General features: G+C 45.6%; 1 protein-coding gene across 5 annotated transcripts in view; it reads left to right on the top strand.

The window, feature by feature from the left end:
- The window catches only part of DNAH9 (dynein axonemal heavy chain 9), a 379511-nt gene that overhangs the window by 342194 nt on the left and 21356 nt on the right, over positions 1–15961 (top strand). For all 5 annotated transcript variants that reach the window (XM_037913877.2, XM_043527698.1, XM_043527699.1 and 2 more), the window contains one exon: positions 9254–9481. In XM_037913877.2, coding sequence (XP_037769805.1) covers positions 9254–9481 — 228 coding nt within the window. The remainder of the gene's footprint in view (positions 1–9253; positions 9482–15961) is intronic.

Genomic DNA, 15961 nt, shown 5'->3' with positions numbered 1-15961 from the left:
CTTCGACCCAGTCCAGGATAAGGTTGCCGACCAAATCTGCAGCCTGTCCTTCTGACCCACCTCCACTGCAGATTCAGTCGGAGGTCATTCCCCCTGGGCCATTTCAGCCTGAACCCCTCATACAGGAACAAGTGCTGCCACAGGGAGCCTCCACTGGCCTTTCCTTCTCCTCACTGAGTGATTCACAGTAGTGGGCTCTCCTTCCCTGTGCTTGAGGATTTCAAGTCATAGCAGAACCTCCTGAGGTGTTAGGCTTCCACCTTGAGCATGCAGGCCAAGTTCGTGCAGGAGAATACCCATAAGTTGTTGCATATTCTCCAGTCCTCAACCTCAGGCAGGGTAGCTCTTCCCATAAATAAAGCTCTTTTGGAGACTGCAATACCCAGCTTCATTGCCACCTACAGCGAGGCATTCTGACAAACAATATTATGTCCTGATGCAGGGTTTTGAGTGTTTCTATTCCCATCCAGCCCCCAAACACTCTTGTTGTAATGACAGTAAATGATAGATCATTGCAGGGGAGATACAAGTCCACGCTAAGGACAGGAAATCTAAGGGAGTGAATTGATGGAGAGGAAAATTTATTCAGCCTCATTGTTACAGATGCACATTGCAAATCAGCAAGCGTTGCTATCTAAATATGACTTCGTTGGTTGGGACACTGTGTCGAAATTAACTGATTAATTGCCAGAATCATCCAGGTAAGAGTTTGCTGTTCATTGTGGAGGGCCATCTGGTGGCCAGAACATTATTACAGTCAGCACTGGATGTGGCAGATGCTTCCCCCAGAATTATGGTGTCAGCTGTGACTAAGAAAAGGGCCTAAAGGTTACAGAATTCTGGCATTGCTCCTGAGGTTCAGCAGAGCATAGAAGACTTGCCTTTTGATGGTTGTTTTATGTTTTCCAAAAAAACTGACAAGACTTGACATTCTTTTAAGGACTACTGGGCTACGGAATGTTTGTTGGGGTCTTATACCCCATCCCCAAAGAGACGTCGTTATGGGGGTTTTCAGCAACAGCAGCAGTATTGCTCACAGTGGGTTTTCCAGCAGTCATCCGTTACTGTTAGACAGCAAGACTTCTCCAGAACGGGTCAAAGGTCACAGAGGAGGAGGTCTTCTGGATCCAATTTTAACCAGCCAGGCCGCCCTCCTCCAATGTCAAGCAAGCAGCCATTTTGACTTGCACATCCAGGACATCATTCCAACTGCGATCTCTCAATCCCCATCTCTTCAGTTTGGGGACAGCCTGTCTCACTTTTACAGTGTTTGGCACACAGTAACCATGGACAAATGGATCCCAAGCACTGTGAGATTGGGTTCAGAAATCCAATTTCTTTGGATTCCCCCTTCCCACTCCTTCTCTCTTCAGGGACCACTCTCACAAGCCACTGCTCCTTCCGCAGATTCCGTTTCTGCATTCTTCAGGAGCAGAGAGGAGGTCCCCCTGCAGCAGGAGGGAAAGGGATTCTCCTCCTCCTCCTCTTGGTCCCCAAGTCCACGGGAGGAATGAGACCTAGCCTCAATCTCCACAATCTCAATAAGTACATCACATACGTGAAATTCCACCTAGTCACCATTGCTTCTGTTCTTCCCACACTGAATCACAATGACTGGCTTGCTGTCCTGGATCTTCAGGACACTTACTTCCATGTGGCGATTTCCCCAAGCCACAAGTGGTTTCTGAGATTTGTCTTGGCAGGTCAACACGGTCAGTACACTGTGCTCCCCTTTGGCCTGTCCTCAGCTCTATGCGACCAAATGCATGGCTGTAGTAGCAGCCTTGCTCAGAAAAAAGAGGATTTCATCCAAAAGATAGCATTTCTTGAGGCCGTAACTTCCACAAGGAGAGCTAGTGACCTGCAGTCCTTAATGGCAGACCCTCCCTAGACTCAGTTTTTCAAAAACAAGGTGGCCTTGAGGACTCAGCCCTTTGTTTAAAATGATGTCACAATTTCATATTAACCAGACAATACACTCACCTGTATTTTTTCCAAAGCTTTATTCAAATACAGACCTACAGCATCTTCGTTCCTTGGATGTCAGACATTGCTTGGCATTGTATTTGGAAACAGTTAAGCCATTTCATTCATCACTAAGGCTAAGATTTAGTCAAGGGTATTTTTAGTAAAAGTCATGGACAGGTCACAGGCAGTAAACAATAATTCATGGCCCATGACCTGTCCATGACTTTATTATATAAATACCCATGACTAATGCTTAGCAGTTCCTGGGGCCCTGGCCACTGCTCTGGGGAACCCCACGGGGCCAATGGCTAGCCCCTTCACTGGCAGCAGGGGCTAACTGCCCCCAGCCACCTGCTGCTCCAAGGCCCTATGGGACTGCTGCTCTGAAGGCCTCCAGGGCGGCCCCTGGGACCACTGCTGCTCTGGCAGCTCCCAGGAACAGTGGCACCAGCCGCTGATTAGGCAACCCCAGGGCCAGCTGCCCAGCAGCAGCAGGTGCGGCTTGCCTCAGAGTACGCGCCAGCAGTGGCTGATGCGGCTGGCCGCAGGACCGCCCAAGCAGTGGCCAGTGCAACTGGCCCTGGGGCCACTCCAGCAGTGGCTGATGTGACTGACCCTGCAGCACCCAGGACCACTCCTTGGGTGCTCCCTGGGGCCAGCTGCTCGGGCAGCCTTGGGTCAGCTGCAGTTGCAAAAGTCACAGAGGTCAAGGGAAGTCATGGAATCTGTGATTCCCACCACCTCCATCACAGAATTGCAGCCTTTTTCATAGCCTTAACTTTTTATTTTCTTTGAAGATGGGATGAAGGGTCAAGCAGTCTCCATGCAAATGTTTTCCAGGTGGATAACATCCTGCTTTTCACTGGTGTAAGGGATAGCTTGGACTGTGCCTCCACCGAGGTTATGAGCTCATTAGACAAGGGCCAAAGCGACATCGATCTCATTTCTCGGTGATGTTTTTATATTGGACATTAGCAGGTGTGATATTCCCAAGGGTTCAATATAGTCTGTTGAACAACTGTGTCCCCCCAATTCTGCAGTGTTTTACACTGCGTTTTACACTGTGAGAGCCACCACTCCTGATCTGCTCTCACACAGCGTCCAGCGTGTGAATCACTCCCAGCTATAGCCAGCCACCCATGAATTACACTGCAGGGTAACACCAGCAAACTGCCAGTCCCAGGCTTCCCCCAGCATTGTGCGTCTTGTACTGCCCAACACCTGCCTGGACAATACAAGCTCATATAAAATCTGTCATTTGATTAATAGAAAATTATATGCACAAACTTTGTTATCTCAAATGGAGTTTCCCAAACACTTCAGTCCAAGCACACTGGTTTAGATAAAACAAGTTTATTAATTACAGAAAGAAAGATTTTAAGTGATTACAAGTAATGAGGCATAAAATCATAATTGGTTACAAGTAAACAAAAGGTAAAATGCATCTAATACCTAATTTAACAATCTAAGTGAATTCAAAGCAAAGCATCTCTCTGACCACACGCTGTAGCAGTCTCACTGGCTGAACTCCTTTTAGACAGGCTCTCTCCACAGTCTAATAATGCTTCCTTTGTCCTTCAAGTGTTGTCGTTGCCATGAGTATAGATGAAGGGAGAGATCATTTGGGGCCTCTGTTCTCCATTTTTATATTTTTTTCCTCCTCTTTGAGAATCATCAGCAGATGATGTTCAGGGAACAGAAAGTCTGTGGAACAGAAACCTCCAGTTGTTTCTTTGCCAAGATGTAAAACAACTGGAAGTTTTTGTTCCACAGACTTTCTGTTCCCTGAATATCATCTGCTGATGATTCTTTTTCTGCCAAGGAATAGCCACTTAACCAGGTGATAGTCCATTTGATTTTATTGACACCTGGCTGAGGTGTCAGTTTACCTTTTGTCTTTGAAGAACTGGTTTGTGTCTGCTTTTCCAAACTTTGAGCAAATGTTGTACAGTAGACTCTTATAACTTTACATACAGTGTTGCCACACATACTTTACCAGGACAATAATGATCAGTAAACTGTGAGTTTTCAAATGATACCTCAGAAGGCATACTTGGTACAAAATCCATCCTAGGTTTGTAAAAAGTGTACACATGGAGATACAGGCAGTCACAACTGCTACTTTGTCTTCAATATGTACTTTTGCCAAGTATGCTATTATGAGTGCAACTTGATAAGATGCAAATTTTAGGGAGGCAGTTCTGCAGTCATTCTTTAGGCTCTGAGCCCCATTGCAATTTGGTGCAAAGGAACTGAGGCTGGTCAGGGCAACAGTGCCCTTAAATTGCCCAGGGAGGAGCTACGGAGCCAGAGGGCCTGAGCACTGCCCCTAAGGGTACCGCTAAGCAAAGTTCTCTGGCTTTGGTGTGCTTTTGGTGCACCTCTGCACCCACACCTTGAAGAACAGTTACAGTACAGGTAGGTAACCATCTTTAACTGATGAAGGGAGCCCTCCCTGGACTATATGCTAGGGGTTCTCATTGTCTAGCCTAGTTCTCAGATTTACTGTACAGAGTTAGGGTTTCACAGTGTGTTTCTTGAGATGATCAGACCTTGTAAAAATGGCTAATTGTCATTACTTTGGAAGGCAATTTGGGATAAGGCATGAAGCAGAAATTCCCAGCAGTCTCCAAAATGTGAAAGGGCTCCACACAGTCTCATACTGTAGATGAAGGGAATGAATTCTTAAGTAAATGCTGGTTTGTGTGTGTTACTATTTCTGATCATTACTATGGCAACTCCAGCATCGTGTGATATACATCCTCTGTCAGAGTAAAGCTGCTTTGAAGTATATGACTGAAGAAGCACTTCGATGTTGCACATGCACACTCAGGTTCACTCGTGTACACAGGCATACTCGCTCTGGCTGACACACCCTCTGTAGAACAAATGGTCATTTTATTGCAAAGTGGTGACGTTACCGCAGGGGTAAATTTGTGGCAATTCTCTCTTTAGCTTCCTTTTTTCTGCCTTTCTAGTAGTTTGACTTCACCAGTGCTTGGAGCAGGCGCTGGCCTTTCTGCATGGATCCAGCTGCAAGATCTGGCTAGCTAAACAAATAATAAGGAAAAAAATCACTTGAAACTTCAATTTCACTTCCACTTGAGACAATTCCGCAAACTCAGCCTGCGAGATTTGCATCCCTCTGCATGCAGCCTACCCATAAGCCTTAGCTGTACATATATGGGGGATTCAGAAGTGCTTTCCAATGCCTATTGATGTGCACTCATCCAGACCTGACTCACAGAAGGACTCTATCACAGGCTTCAAAATCTGACATAGAAAAATATATGGGAAAGGAATGACATGACTATTTAACCCCATTTACTATGGGGCCTCTAGAGTGAATTTGTGGAAGCGAAAAAGATAGAAAACTGGTGCAACATACGCTTTCAGAAGTGTGGTGGAGAATGTTGTTTGGCTGGCGGGAAAGGCTCATGCGGTGGAGCAATTTGCAGAGTTCCCCTCGGAGTTATAAATCATCTTCACAGTATTACAGTCTTTTTTCCTATGAAAATTTGCCCCACTTACTTATTTACTTCTTTCCTTTGAGGGACTGTTCATCTGACCGAGGCCATAAATCCTTAATGCCAACAAATTGTATACTATCTGTTTTCCTTTTTCCCCCCCTTCACTCTATTTAAATTTTAATAGTTACATAAAAAAAGAAGGAATAAAGCATAAATAGACTGTCTGGAGTTGTTTCTCCCAGCACTGACCCTCCATTAGCCATCAGATCAGAAGTGCTCTTTGCATCAATCTTCAGAAGGCTAGCAATACCGGCAAGTATTATTCAGTAGCATCACATCAACACAAGTTGAATCAAAAGATTTTTTTCAACCACATGATTCTGTAAAAAAAACTGATGTAGAAAAAAACCCATTGTCATTCTGTATCTATTCTGATACTTAAGGCACAATATTTTTGGTGTTGGTGTTGAGCTTTATACATAAAATGTTAGCTCTTTATGGCTGGTTGTGTATGTCTCTCAATTCTTGTTTTGTTATTGGACTAGTAGTAATAGAGCATGTTGATTGCCTGGACTCTGTGGGATTTCCTTGCCATTTCTAGCCCTGATTGCGGTGGGAAAGAACTGCTGCATTAACGCTCAGGGTATACTTGCATTTTGTCCGCTGTTTTTCTCACTGTTATATTTTACAACAGAAAGGACCCCTCGGGACCCATGATTCCCTCCTGCTCCACTTAATACTAGCATGGTCCCAAATCATTAAAGGAAAGGAAAGCTGTGATTTTATTTATTTATTATTTTATTTATTTAAGCTCTAAACTCTAAGCTCTAAACTAGAAACCTTGCATCCTGTCAACATGAATGAAAGCCATACCCGCACCCTCTCCTTCTGGGGTATCATTTGATTGGAACTGAGGGATGCAAGCCACTTCCTGTGGGAGAGACATATCTAACCTCTCCATCCAGTGTCTGTTCGTTCCCTGGACAATTATTCTTCTCTTTAGTACTACGTGCATTCCTGAAGTGCCTCCACTGCGGAAGCTGCATACTTATTCATAAACCTCACTTCTGGCCCAGACTAGGCTCCAGCAGAGGTCCTGTGAAAAAGAACCAGGTGATCACATAATCATAGATTGCATTGTGATGCATATGCACATGGGGGCCAAATTAAAGTTCCATGGACAGCCTAAATGCTGACATTTCCTAGCTTCTGAGTACGACTTTGAAGTTTTAATATAACATTTTAATGTCGATTTTTGTATGTCATTTTGTATTGATTAAACACTGCCTTGTATGTAGGATAGTGGTTCCCAAACTTGTTCCGCCACTTGTGCAGGGAAAGCCCCTGGCGGGCGGGCCGGTTCGGCCGAACCTGCGAACGCGGCAGGTAAATAAACCAGCCCGGCCCGCCAGGGGCTTTCCCTGCCCAAGTAGCGGAACAAGTTTGGGAACCACTGATGTAGGATAACAGGCCTCAATAAAAATCTGCCTAACATCAAAACACAATACACACACTAGCTGCCTTGCAAAAGTGCGCCATCATCACTAGGTGCCTGCCAAGAGAGAATTCAGTCCCAGCTCCTGGATGAATGCCTTCTACAAAGAGCCCCACGCTGCAAGGATAGTGATCTTTGCATTTGAAAAACACAGTGCCTGGGTCAAAGAAACAGAGACCCATTGACTTGTTACCCATTTAAACACAGCCACATGGGTTTTGTTGTGGTCTCTGCATTTTGCCTCCCCTTTGCACCTCCCCCTGCCTCCTGATATTTTAAACAGTCCCTGTGGCTTTGCTGTGGCACATTCCACGCTGAACTGCAGGCAAAGCATGCTGCAGGTAGCACTAAAAAGATGTGGGAAGTAATTAGACACTCAGGGACAGATTTTCAAAGATTATTAGGTGCCTACAAATGCAGACTGGAACTTAGTGTGATTTTCAAACATGTCTAGTGGACATGTCTATTGAAATCTGTGGAGTTACATGCCCAACCTCCATAGGCATTTCTGACAGTCCCACCAGTTGCCTATTTTGGAGTGCCTATATACCTTTGACTATCTGGTTCTCACACAGCAAGATGCAAATCCAGAAAGCTACTCTGAAGTCTGTGGAGCTACCCCAAGTAGCACCAGAAGAGAATATGGCTCCTATTTTCTGATACTAGCAAGATAACTGGTTCAGGGAGTGGTTTCTGGGCATAGCAAATGTGTAGTCTAACTGAGTTAATCAGCAAGGTTGGAGGAAGCCTTGCTTCTGCGTCTCCTTTCACTCTTTGGCATCAGCTATATACAGGCTGTGGTCTCCATTAGGGGTCAATCTTTGCCAGTAGGTACCTTGCACATCAATGGGATATAACTGCAGTATCTCAGATACCCTGGGTAAATGCTGACTTTTAATGGCAACTATTGTACAATATCAGTAAAGAAATCTGTACTTACACACAGGACCTTTGCCCCTAAATGCAAAGTCATGACATGGCAACTGGAAAGGGCACATTCACTGGCCCAGCTTAGTACACCGCACAGCCCTGTTTCTATATATAACCTAGCACACTCTGCCTTCTCTTCAATGTGCCACCTGCAGCAGCCTACAGATAATGTAACACCAGCCAGTCCTTCGTGCCTCATGTCAGGTTCTGTGCCTCAGTGCTAGATCATCCCCGAACCAGATTCCTGGGCAAAAGTACTAACAGCTGTGGTTCTGATCCAGGCTGTTATTGTACTGTCTCAGGCTTCCCTCCTTTCCCGTGGAACAAACAAACAAACCAACACTGCTGTTCACCTTCTCCTTTGCTCCTGGCCACAACCTCTCCATCCGTGTCTCACAAGAGGAACCAGAAATGGAGTCTGGAGCAGCAGTGGTCACATCCTCCCAAAGCATCTTTTCTTCTTATCCCCATTAACTTCTGTGTAAGATTTCCTCTCTTTTTGGTTTCTGTGTTCTAGGTGGTGTTGATCATCTTGATGGATTGTCAGTTTCTATGGCACCTGTGCTTTTATCCACCTTATGTCCCCTCAACTAAGGGTCTGGATCAGTCCCAGGCCTCCAGAATTTAGTCAGGTGTTTTCCAGTATTTGTCATCCTCAACTAATAAATAACTATGGAAAGGCAAGTCATGCTGCCAGATCATTTTTACCCACAATCCCCAGCTGTCTGTGCCCTGCCTCCTCCTGAGTCTCTCAGAAGAAAGGCCCATTTCCTGTCATGTCAGTAGAATGGTCAACTGGGGAAACACTACAGGGTTTCCATCCATGTCCCACCTCTGTGTAGCCCTGAACGAGTGCGTGTGTTAATTTACTGATGCGCGTTAGAAGCCCATTCTCATTAGAAGCCCAGTTGTACGAATAAACAAAGCTTGGATGTTGTGATGCTGAAAAGCCTGTTAAACTTGGTTTCCTGGGAACGGACATCTATTGATACTGAGCGTGAATTATTTTACTAAAAATTATCAAACAGTTTCATTGCATCTGTCTAAGGAAACTCTCCCTTTTCTGGGAAAATAATGCGGCTTCGACAGCCTTATATTAATGTAACAAACAGAAGATTATCATGCCTAAGAAAACAAACAATCTGAGAGCTGTTTCTCTAATCGCTAGTTCTTTGTCTTGATTATTTTTAATTTTAGAATGTATAAAATCTCAGGCCTTAAGCCCACTGTATGTCTGCGGACATGAATTACACTCTCTGTTAGGAAAGGTACTGACTTCTGGAGTGTGAGGGAACTCCTTAATCTCATCTTGGTGCTATATTTGATGGCTGCTCACTCCAGATGTAAATGCCAGCAGTTGACAAAGTATTGTCCAATTTCTCCATACTAGAACATCCATCTGGTGGCCAAGTGGCTGAGTTCTCTGGAGAAAAAACTTGAGCAGCACAGTGAAGGCAGCCACCAGGAGTTCCGCATCTTCATTAGTGCAGAGCCTGCTCCTTCACCTGATGGCCACATCATCCCCCAGGGCATCCTGGAGAACTCCATCAAAATCACCAATGAACCTCCAACTGGGATGCATGCCAACCTGCACAAGGCCCTGGATAACTTCAACCAGGTATGGTGACATTCTATAGGAATCACTGGCTTCCTTCATGAGGTAGCTACAGTAACCAAACAGATTGCTGGATTAGTTAAGAACGAGTGTATCCAGATGCGCAGCACAATGTATGTGGCATATCTGCTACCTTCTGCTCCCAGGTGGCCACTGCATAACCTTGTAGAATCTCTGCTTACAATCTATTTAGGCAGCATTGAGTGGGCAAAAGTGGTGGGGGAGTGGCACTCTGTGTCCAACCTAGCATTACCTGTTTCCAAGTCACTGACAGTTCAGAAGTAAGTGATCTGGGGCACCTGGCACTGGCCATTGTCAGAAGACAGGATACTGGGCTAGATGGACCTTTGGTCTAACCCAGTATGGTTGTTCTTGTGTTACTATGTTCTTATCTAGAATGCTTATGGATCACTGTCTTAACAGATAAAGCACAAGGCGTGATGTCTGCTATAGGTGATCAGCTCCTTACAGAACTATGTATAAATGTGTAGGGAAAAAGCTGTGTGACCATGGAGGACTTCAATCTGAGTGACACATTCTGGAGGTCTCATGCTGCCAGTCCTAAAATCTCCTTGGAATGTCTAAAGATTTTAGATGATAATTTCCTAATTCAAAAAGGGTTGCATCCAACTCGAGAGAATTCTGTATTAGACCTCATGTTTATAGATAAAGAGAAATTGATCAAAGAACTAAAATTACTGCTAACTTAGGTAAAAGTGATCATGATTTGATCTCATTTATTAAGTGCCAACAGAATAAAGTCCAGATCAGTAATATATACTTGGTGCTTTAAAAGGGCCAGTTTCAAAAAGCTAAAAAGAATTATGAGCCAGATCAGTTGAGAGAGAATTCAAACAAAGAAACAAACAAAATAACACCAAACCCAATGATAATTTAAAACTGTTTAAGGACATTTTACTAGATGCCTAAAAAGCCACAACCTGGCTTAGAGAGAAAGTAAAAGCAAGTGTAAAAAATAAAAATAAATTGTAGTAAAGTGTTCATTAAGGGGTAACTAGGTTACTCAAAGTTTTATGGGTTAGAGTCATACGCCACCTTCTCCCCTTACTTGATTTTTCAGTTAGTGTGTGTTTTCCTCCAGCTGGTTTGTACATATTGACAGGTTTCAGAGTAAAAGCCATGTTAGTCTGTATTTGCAAAAAGAAAAGGAGTACTTGTGGCACCTTAGAGACTAACCAATTTATGCTCAAATAGCCAATAACCAATTTATGCTCTAAAGTGCCACAAGTACTCCTTTTCTTTTTGTACATATTAGCACTTAGCAGTCCCTTTACAAAAAATGTGTATAACAAATGGAAGAAAGTGGAATTTGATAGCAATGAATATAAATCAGAAGCTAGGAATTGTACAAAATTGAAAAGGGAAGCAAAAGGATATGAGGAGAAATCTATGGGCAGCAGAGAAAAGGAGTTTTTCAGGTATGTTAGGAACAAAAAAAATCCTAACAATGGTATTGATCTGTAACTAGATGGAAATGGTAGAATTGTCCATAATAATGCGGAAAAGGTAGAAGTGCTCAATAAATATTTCTATTCCATATTTAGGAAAAAGCCAGATGATGTATTTGTATCATATGAAAAACTTTGCATTCCAACAGTAACTAAGGCAGATGCTGGGTCTGATCTGAGCCCCAAAGACCTGGAAAAGAAGGCCTGGTATCTTTTGCCCCTCTCTGTACCTGGAGTCAGATGCACATGTGTGCTTGTGCCCTGGGGCAGGCCATGCTCTTGTTTGTTATTCAAAGTATCGAGCTTTGTGCCTTGGCCCAAAAAGGCAGGCAAACTCAGCTGCAGGCCTCACTGAGGTCAGACCCTCTGAGAGAGACCCTCAGATCTGTCTTCAGATCATGGCTCCATTATCAACCAGGGACAAGTAGGCCATCTTCAACATCCCAGCCCCATAAGAACAACAGCAGTTGTTGGTAGGAAGCCCTTAATTTTATGTCTGTATGTTACTACACGAGTATTATACACAGTCTATATCAATAGACAACCACACAGAGTGGACGTTAAAACTCAGCATGGGCCCCCAGTTATTACTGTACTGTGGTATCTGAGATATGGCACTTGTCTCTTATTCTAAGTACATGGTATCTCTGAGACCACAGTGTGGGAATTGTTCACAAATGTCCTTTTTCTTGGTAACCACTGTGTACGGAGAATAGGGACCGACTCTGAATTAGATTCATTTTTCAGCTGAATATTTAAATAAAGAGGGAACAATTTGATAGCCTGTGAGTGATCAAACCACCTGAATCTCATACGCTCTGCTTGGACAGGAGCCTACAAGGAAATCCCTGGGCACTGGTATGGAGATTCAGTCTAGAGCCGTCTTCGCTTCGAGTCAGCACTGGGGCAATGCCATTTCTCGTGCTAGGGACTGCTGTGGTATTGCCTGTCCTCTCTTGTGGATGGGATAAAGCCAAGGCCCTGGCCACTCATGTGTATCAAGAATCCTATGGCATCGTTCCCTAGAGACTGGGGAATTATCCCCAGGCTTAGCCAAATCCCAGCTGGCTAGCTGTATTCTGTCTCCCTAAATCCCCATGCTATTCTTCACTTATCCTAAGACAGCCCTGGATCACGAGCTGGTGCAGAGCAGCTGCCTTGTTCCACCCACAGTTGGGCAGTGAAGTCACGCTTTCCCATGCAGAGGTCTCCCAGCTAGAGCCCCTGTTGTGGGAAGTGAGGGAGATGGAGACCATCTACCCCAGAGCAGTCCCTAGGGGCATTCTGACCTTGTCAGCTGCTTCTACACATGACAGAGCAGCAGGTGGAATGCTCCTTAAAAGATGCCCCCCTTTGCCCACATGGTGCTTCTGGCCAGTAAAGAAGGTTTTAAGGCTACTGTTGGCATGGCCAGTCATTGCTCGTTAGGAGCACAAGCATCAAGCTTTGCAGGGTGTACCCCTCTGTAGTTGTTCAGGTCCAGCTGCAGTGTAGCCTGCAGCCCAGGAGCACAAGGGGATCCAGGCCTGTCAGATGAAGGTGCTGTGTCATGTGTACTCTGTTAGATGCTCTGATTTTGAAGGCGTCTGCAGTATAAGGAAGAGAGTCTCCAGGGAGGTGCAGGTGGGAGGTTCTAGGTAGGGGTTAATGTGAACATTCAGTGAAGATTATTCCATTTTTATCCACAGCCATTCATCATTTTGAATTGCACAGAAAGTCCCACAGAATAGGGGAGGGGGAACCTTCCCCCAAAGTAATGTTTTCATCCTGCCTGTACTCATTTCAATCAGATAGTAATTAACATTTTCTAAATTGCTAGAGCATTATAAAATGCCTCTTATCACAAAATCCTGCAATGTGTGGGAGGAGAACCTTTACACCTCATTTCACTGCTTTGTGTTCCATTCTTGCTCAGCGTACGGAATGGATGTTCAAATTTAGCTCAGCTGAAAGCCACAAGAAGGCTTATTATTGTACACGGGGAATATTGTTCTGGTTTTGTAGCTAAAGAAAAGGTTGGGATTAAATAGAGAGAGAGGCCAAATGAGGCTATGAGCCAGATCCTTTCTCAGGTTTCATTCAGACCAAAGTCCCCTTGAAGTCACTAGGAGGTTGCCGGAGGAAAGAATGGGCTCCAAGCATGGTAGGATGCTTTGACCCTGTTCTTTCATAATATCTGCAAAGCAGTGCCCTAAAAACCAAGGGAGTTTAGAAGCTGCTCCCTAACTGAGGGGACAACAGGGCAGTGATTGCTCATGATGCCCATGATTCCCATTAAACAAGGATCGGCACATTTCATGGCAAGCGGGACCTCTATTCCCTAGCAAGGTCCCTGAATTCTGGAGTGGGGCAGTGCAGCAGCCTGGGAATCTGCTGCAGAGTTGGGTAACCTAAGAAATGGAAATTGTTAACGAATGGGTGTGAAGTTGAATCATATAATCAGTACAGCAACCCTTTGTTTTACATATTTTGCTATTAAATTTTGTTTATTTTATGCTAACCTCAGTCCCATCTTCAGTTCTCAATGTATCAACAACACACAGCTGCATCAGAGAGGTCGTCAGTGCAAAGCTGGAAGTTTTGGCACTGAGGAGACATGGAAGGCCATTTGGGATTGTGGGATGAAAACGTGGGCTGGATGTGTCTGCCCAAAAAATCAGCAGTGAAATAGTTAACAAGGCAGGCACTAAAATAGTTGTCATTAGCTTTCCATGTGAATGCCCCAATGAGGTGAATGGGTAATACACTCCTCCTTGAGCTATGGTTTCAGGCTGACTGCAGACTCAAGCAGACATCACTGCACTGGCTCACACCAGGGTCGTCGCACTGTAAGGTTTTCTCCCCAGTCACAAGAAATAGAAATATTTTTAAATAGCAGCTTGGATTCCAATGCACAGTTCCATGGCAAAAAGGGTGCTCCCGTGGCTGCCATTACCATGACTTGGGTGCATGAAGGGAACAGAGACCAACAGAAAGACCAGCTTTCAGAAGCAGTGTAGAGCCGTACCTCTGGCACTGGTGTGCCAGAAGCCATAGTGGGGGGATGGTGTCTTAGCTACAGCAAAAACCCCTGAGCCTCTCTGGCTTTTAGTCAAAAGCTGCAATGACAGTCACACGGGGAAACAAGGTGACAGTTACAACGGGTGCCCAGCTGGGCTGGGAGCGATGGAATCAGCTCCCACTTTCAACTAACGGAGCCTCCCACCCCAAGTAGGATCAGGCTCACAATTCCCTGCTGGGAGGGCTCCAATTCCCTCATGTTTAGGGGCTGCTGGGGTGCAGGGCTCTGTGTTTTGACTTTATGCCCTGTACATCCTCTTCCTTGCTGTGAGAGAGACTCACTCCACTAGAGATGGACCCAGGCAGCTTGCCTCCCACTCAAAGCCTTATCGCTGAACCATCGCTTGCACGCTCCCAGCTCAGCCCTGAAAGCTGGCTTCCCTTGTTCCTCTTCAGTGACTCAATGACTCAGGCTCTCCGCCCCTCCACCTCCCAGCCTGCCAATAGTTCGACACTGCCCATTACCTACTCACTATGCAGAGCGCAGCCTGGAAGATGGGCAGCAGAGCTGCCATCAGTGCATAGCGTCAGAGGTCCAGTTTTGCTATTCTCCCCACTACTTGGCAGTTCCTGCTGGTACATGCTGGGTGTGTTGCTCAGTACAAGAAGGTTGTATCTATCAGGTGAACATGCTGGAAGAGAGAGGGCAGTTAGGCTTGTTTTCCTCAGAATGTATCATCCATGGAAAGGAAGCTCCTCTCGGGTAACGTACTGCTCTTTCCTCTGGCCCTGAACTCCCTCAGGGTAAATAATGCTAATGAAACCCTGGAGCACCGAAGAGTTCGTTTTCAGGCCGCAGTGCTACAGTGCTTCTGTTACAACGGTGACTCCCGGACAGTTCTCTGTCCCAGACTCAGATCTCTGCTCTGGCCTGCTGCACCCCTCGTTCCCAGTCAGCTGTGCGGGCACTAGTCACCCGTAGAGCTCGGAACACAAGAGGGCTTTGCAGGCAGCCAGTCTATGTGGCGGATTACGTTAGTCAGAGCAGGCAGAGTCAGTACTTTAGGCATGCCCACTACAGAGGCCTATGGTTATGGCAGGTGGGCAGTGCCAGTTCACAAGCCAGGAGTCTCAGACCCAGGGACTGAGGCAGGGGTGAAAGGCTCTGGGCTGTTCTCTTCTCTTTGGGGCCCTCAACACTACATCTCTTTGGTTTTAATCAGTTTACTGAGCCTTTGACAACTCATCCTGCCAGTCTGCAGCCAGCAGACTGCCAATGGGTGAATGCATGCGTGGTTTGGGACAGGTGGGAGGGGAAGGCTGAAGCATTCTGGAAGTCCCTGACAGACAACAGTTTTGAGGAGTCAAAGCACAGCCCTCCATGCCCCATGATTCTGTGACCAAAGAATCATTTGCCAGACCCCGAGCTTTCATGCGTAGCAATTGCCATGGTTAAGAAACCTCTGTGTAACCCTGGCAGCAGTGTCTGCTTAAAGCACTCCTGCAGAAGAGATGTGAACTGCCCCATTGATCTCAGTGTGGTGTCAGTTCACTGCTGATCATTTCAGTGGAAACATCCAGCTAAAGTGCTCATCCACTATTGCTAGGTGCAGCAGCAGCTATGGGAGCAGAGGAGAGCAAGGCAGCTAAGTTGCTGTAAGAGCTAGTGAGATGGGGAACAAGGAATTCAAGCACAGCAAAGAACATCAGGTCCCCTTGATTGCTATGCATAAGGAAAGGAGGAGAGGAGATGTGTCTATTCTCACTGTCAAAGGTCTAAATTCCCCCTGGGGGCCAAAAGCCCAAGCTGTCCCCTCACCTTTCCAGGGACCAAAAGCCCTGGTTGTCCAAACCTTCTGCTGTCCCCATGACAACTTCAATAATAGAGCTCTGCAGTCAATAGCTAGACCTGCCCGCTCAGTGCTTCAGGGGGTATTTAATATTGCAGTAACATAGAAAGCTGCCACAGCATTTCCAATCTCATAGAAACCAGGGACCTACCCTGATTCATGAG

The sequence above is a fragment of the Chelonia mydas genome, chromosome 14 (genome assembly GCF_015237465.2).
Source record: "Chelonia mydas isolate rCheMyd1 chromosome 14, rCheMyd1.pri.v2, whole genome shotgun sequence".
NCBI classification, from domain to species: Eukaryota; Metazoa; Chordata; order Testudines; family Cheloniidae; genus Chelonia; species Chelonia mydas.
The sequence above is the reverse complement of the archived record's forward strand: the minus strand, read 5'-3'. Positions and strand labels throughout refer to the sequence as shown.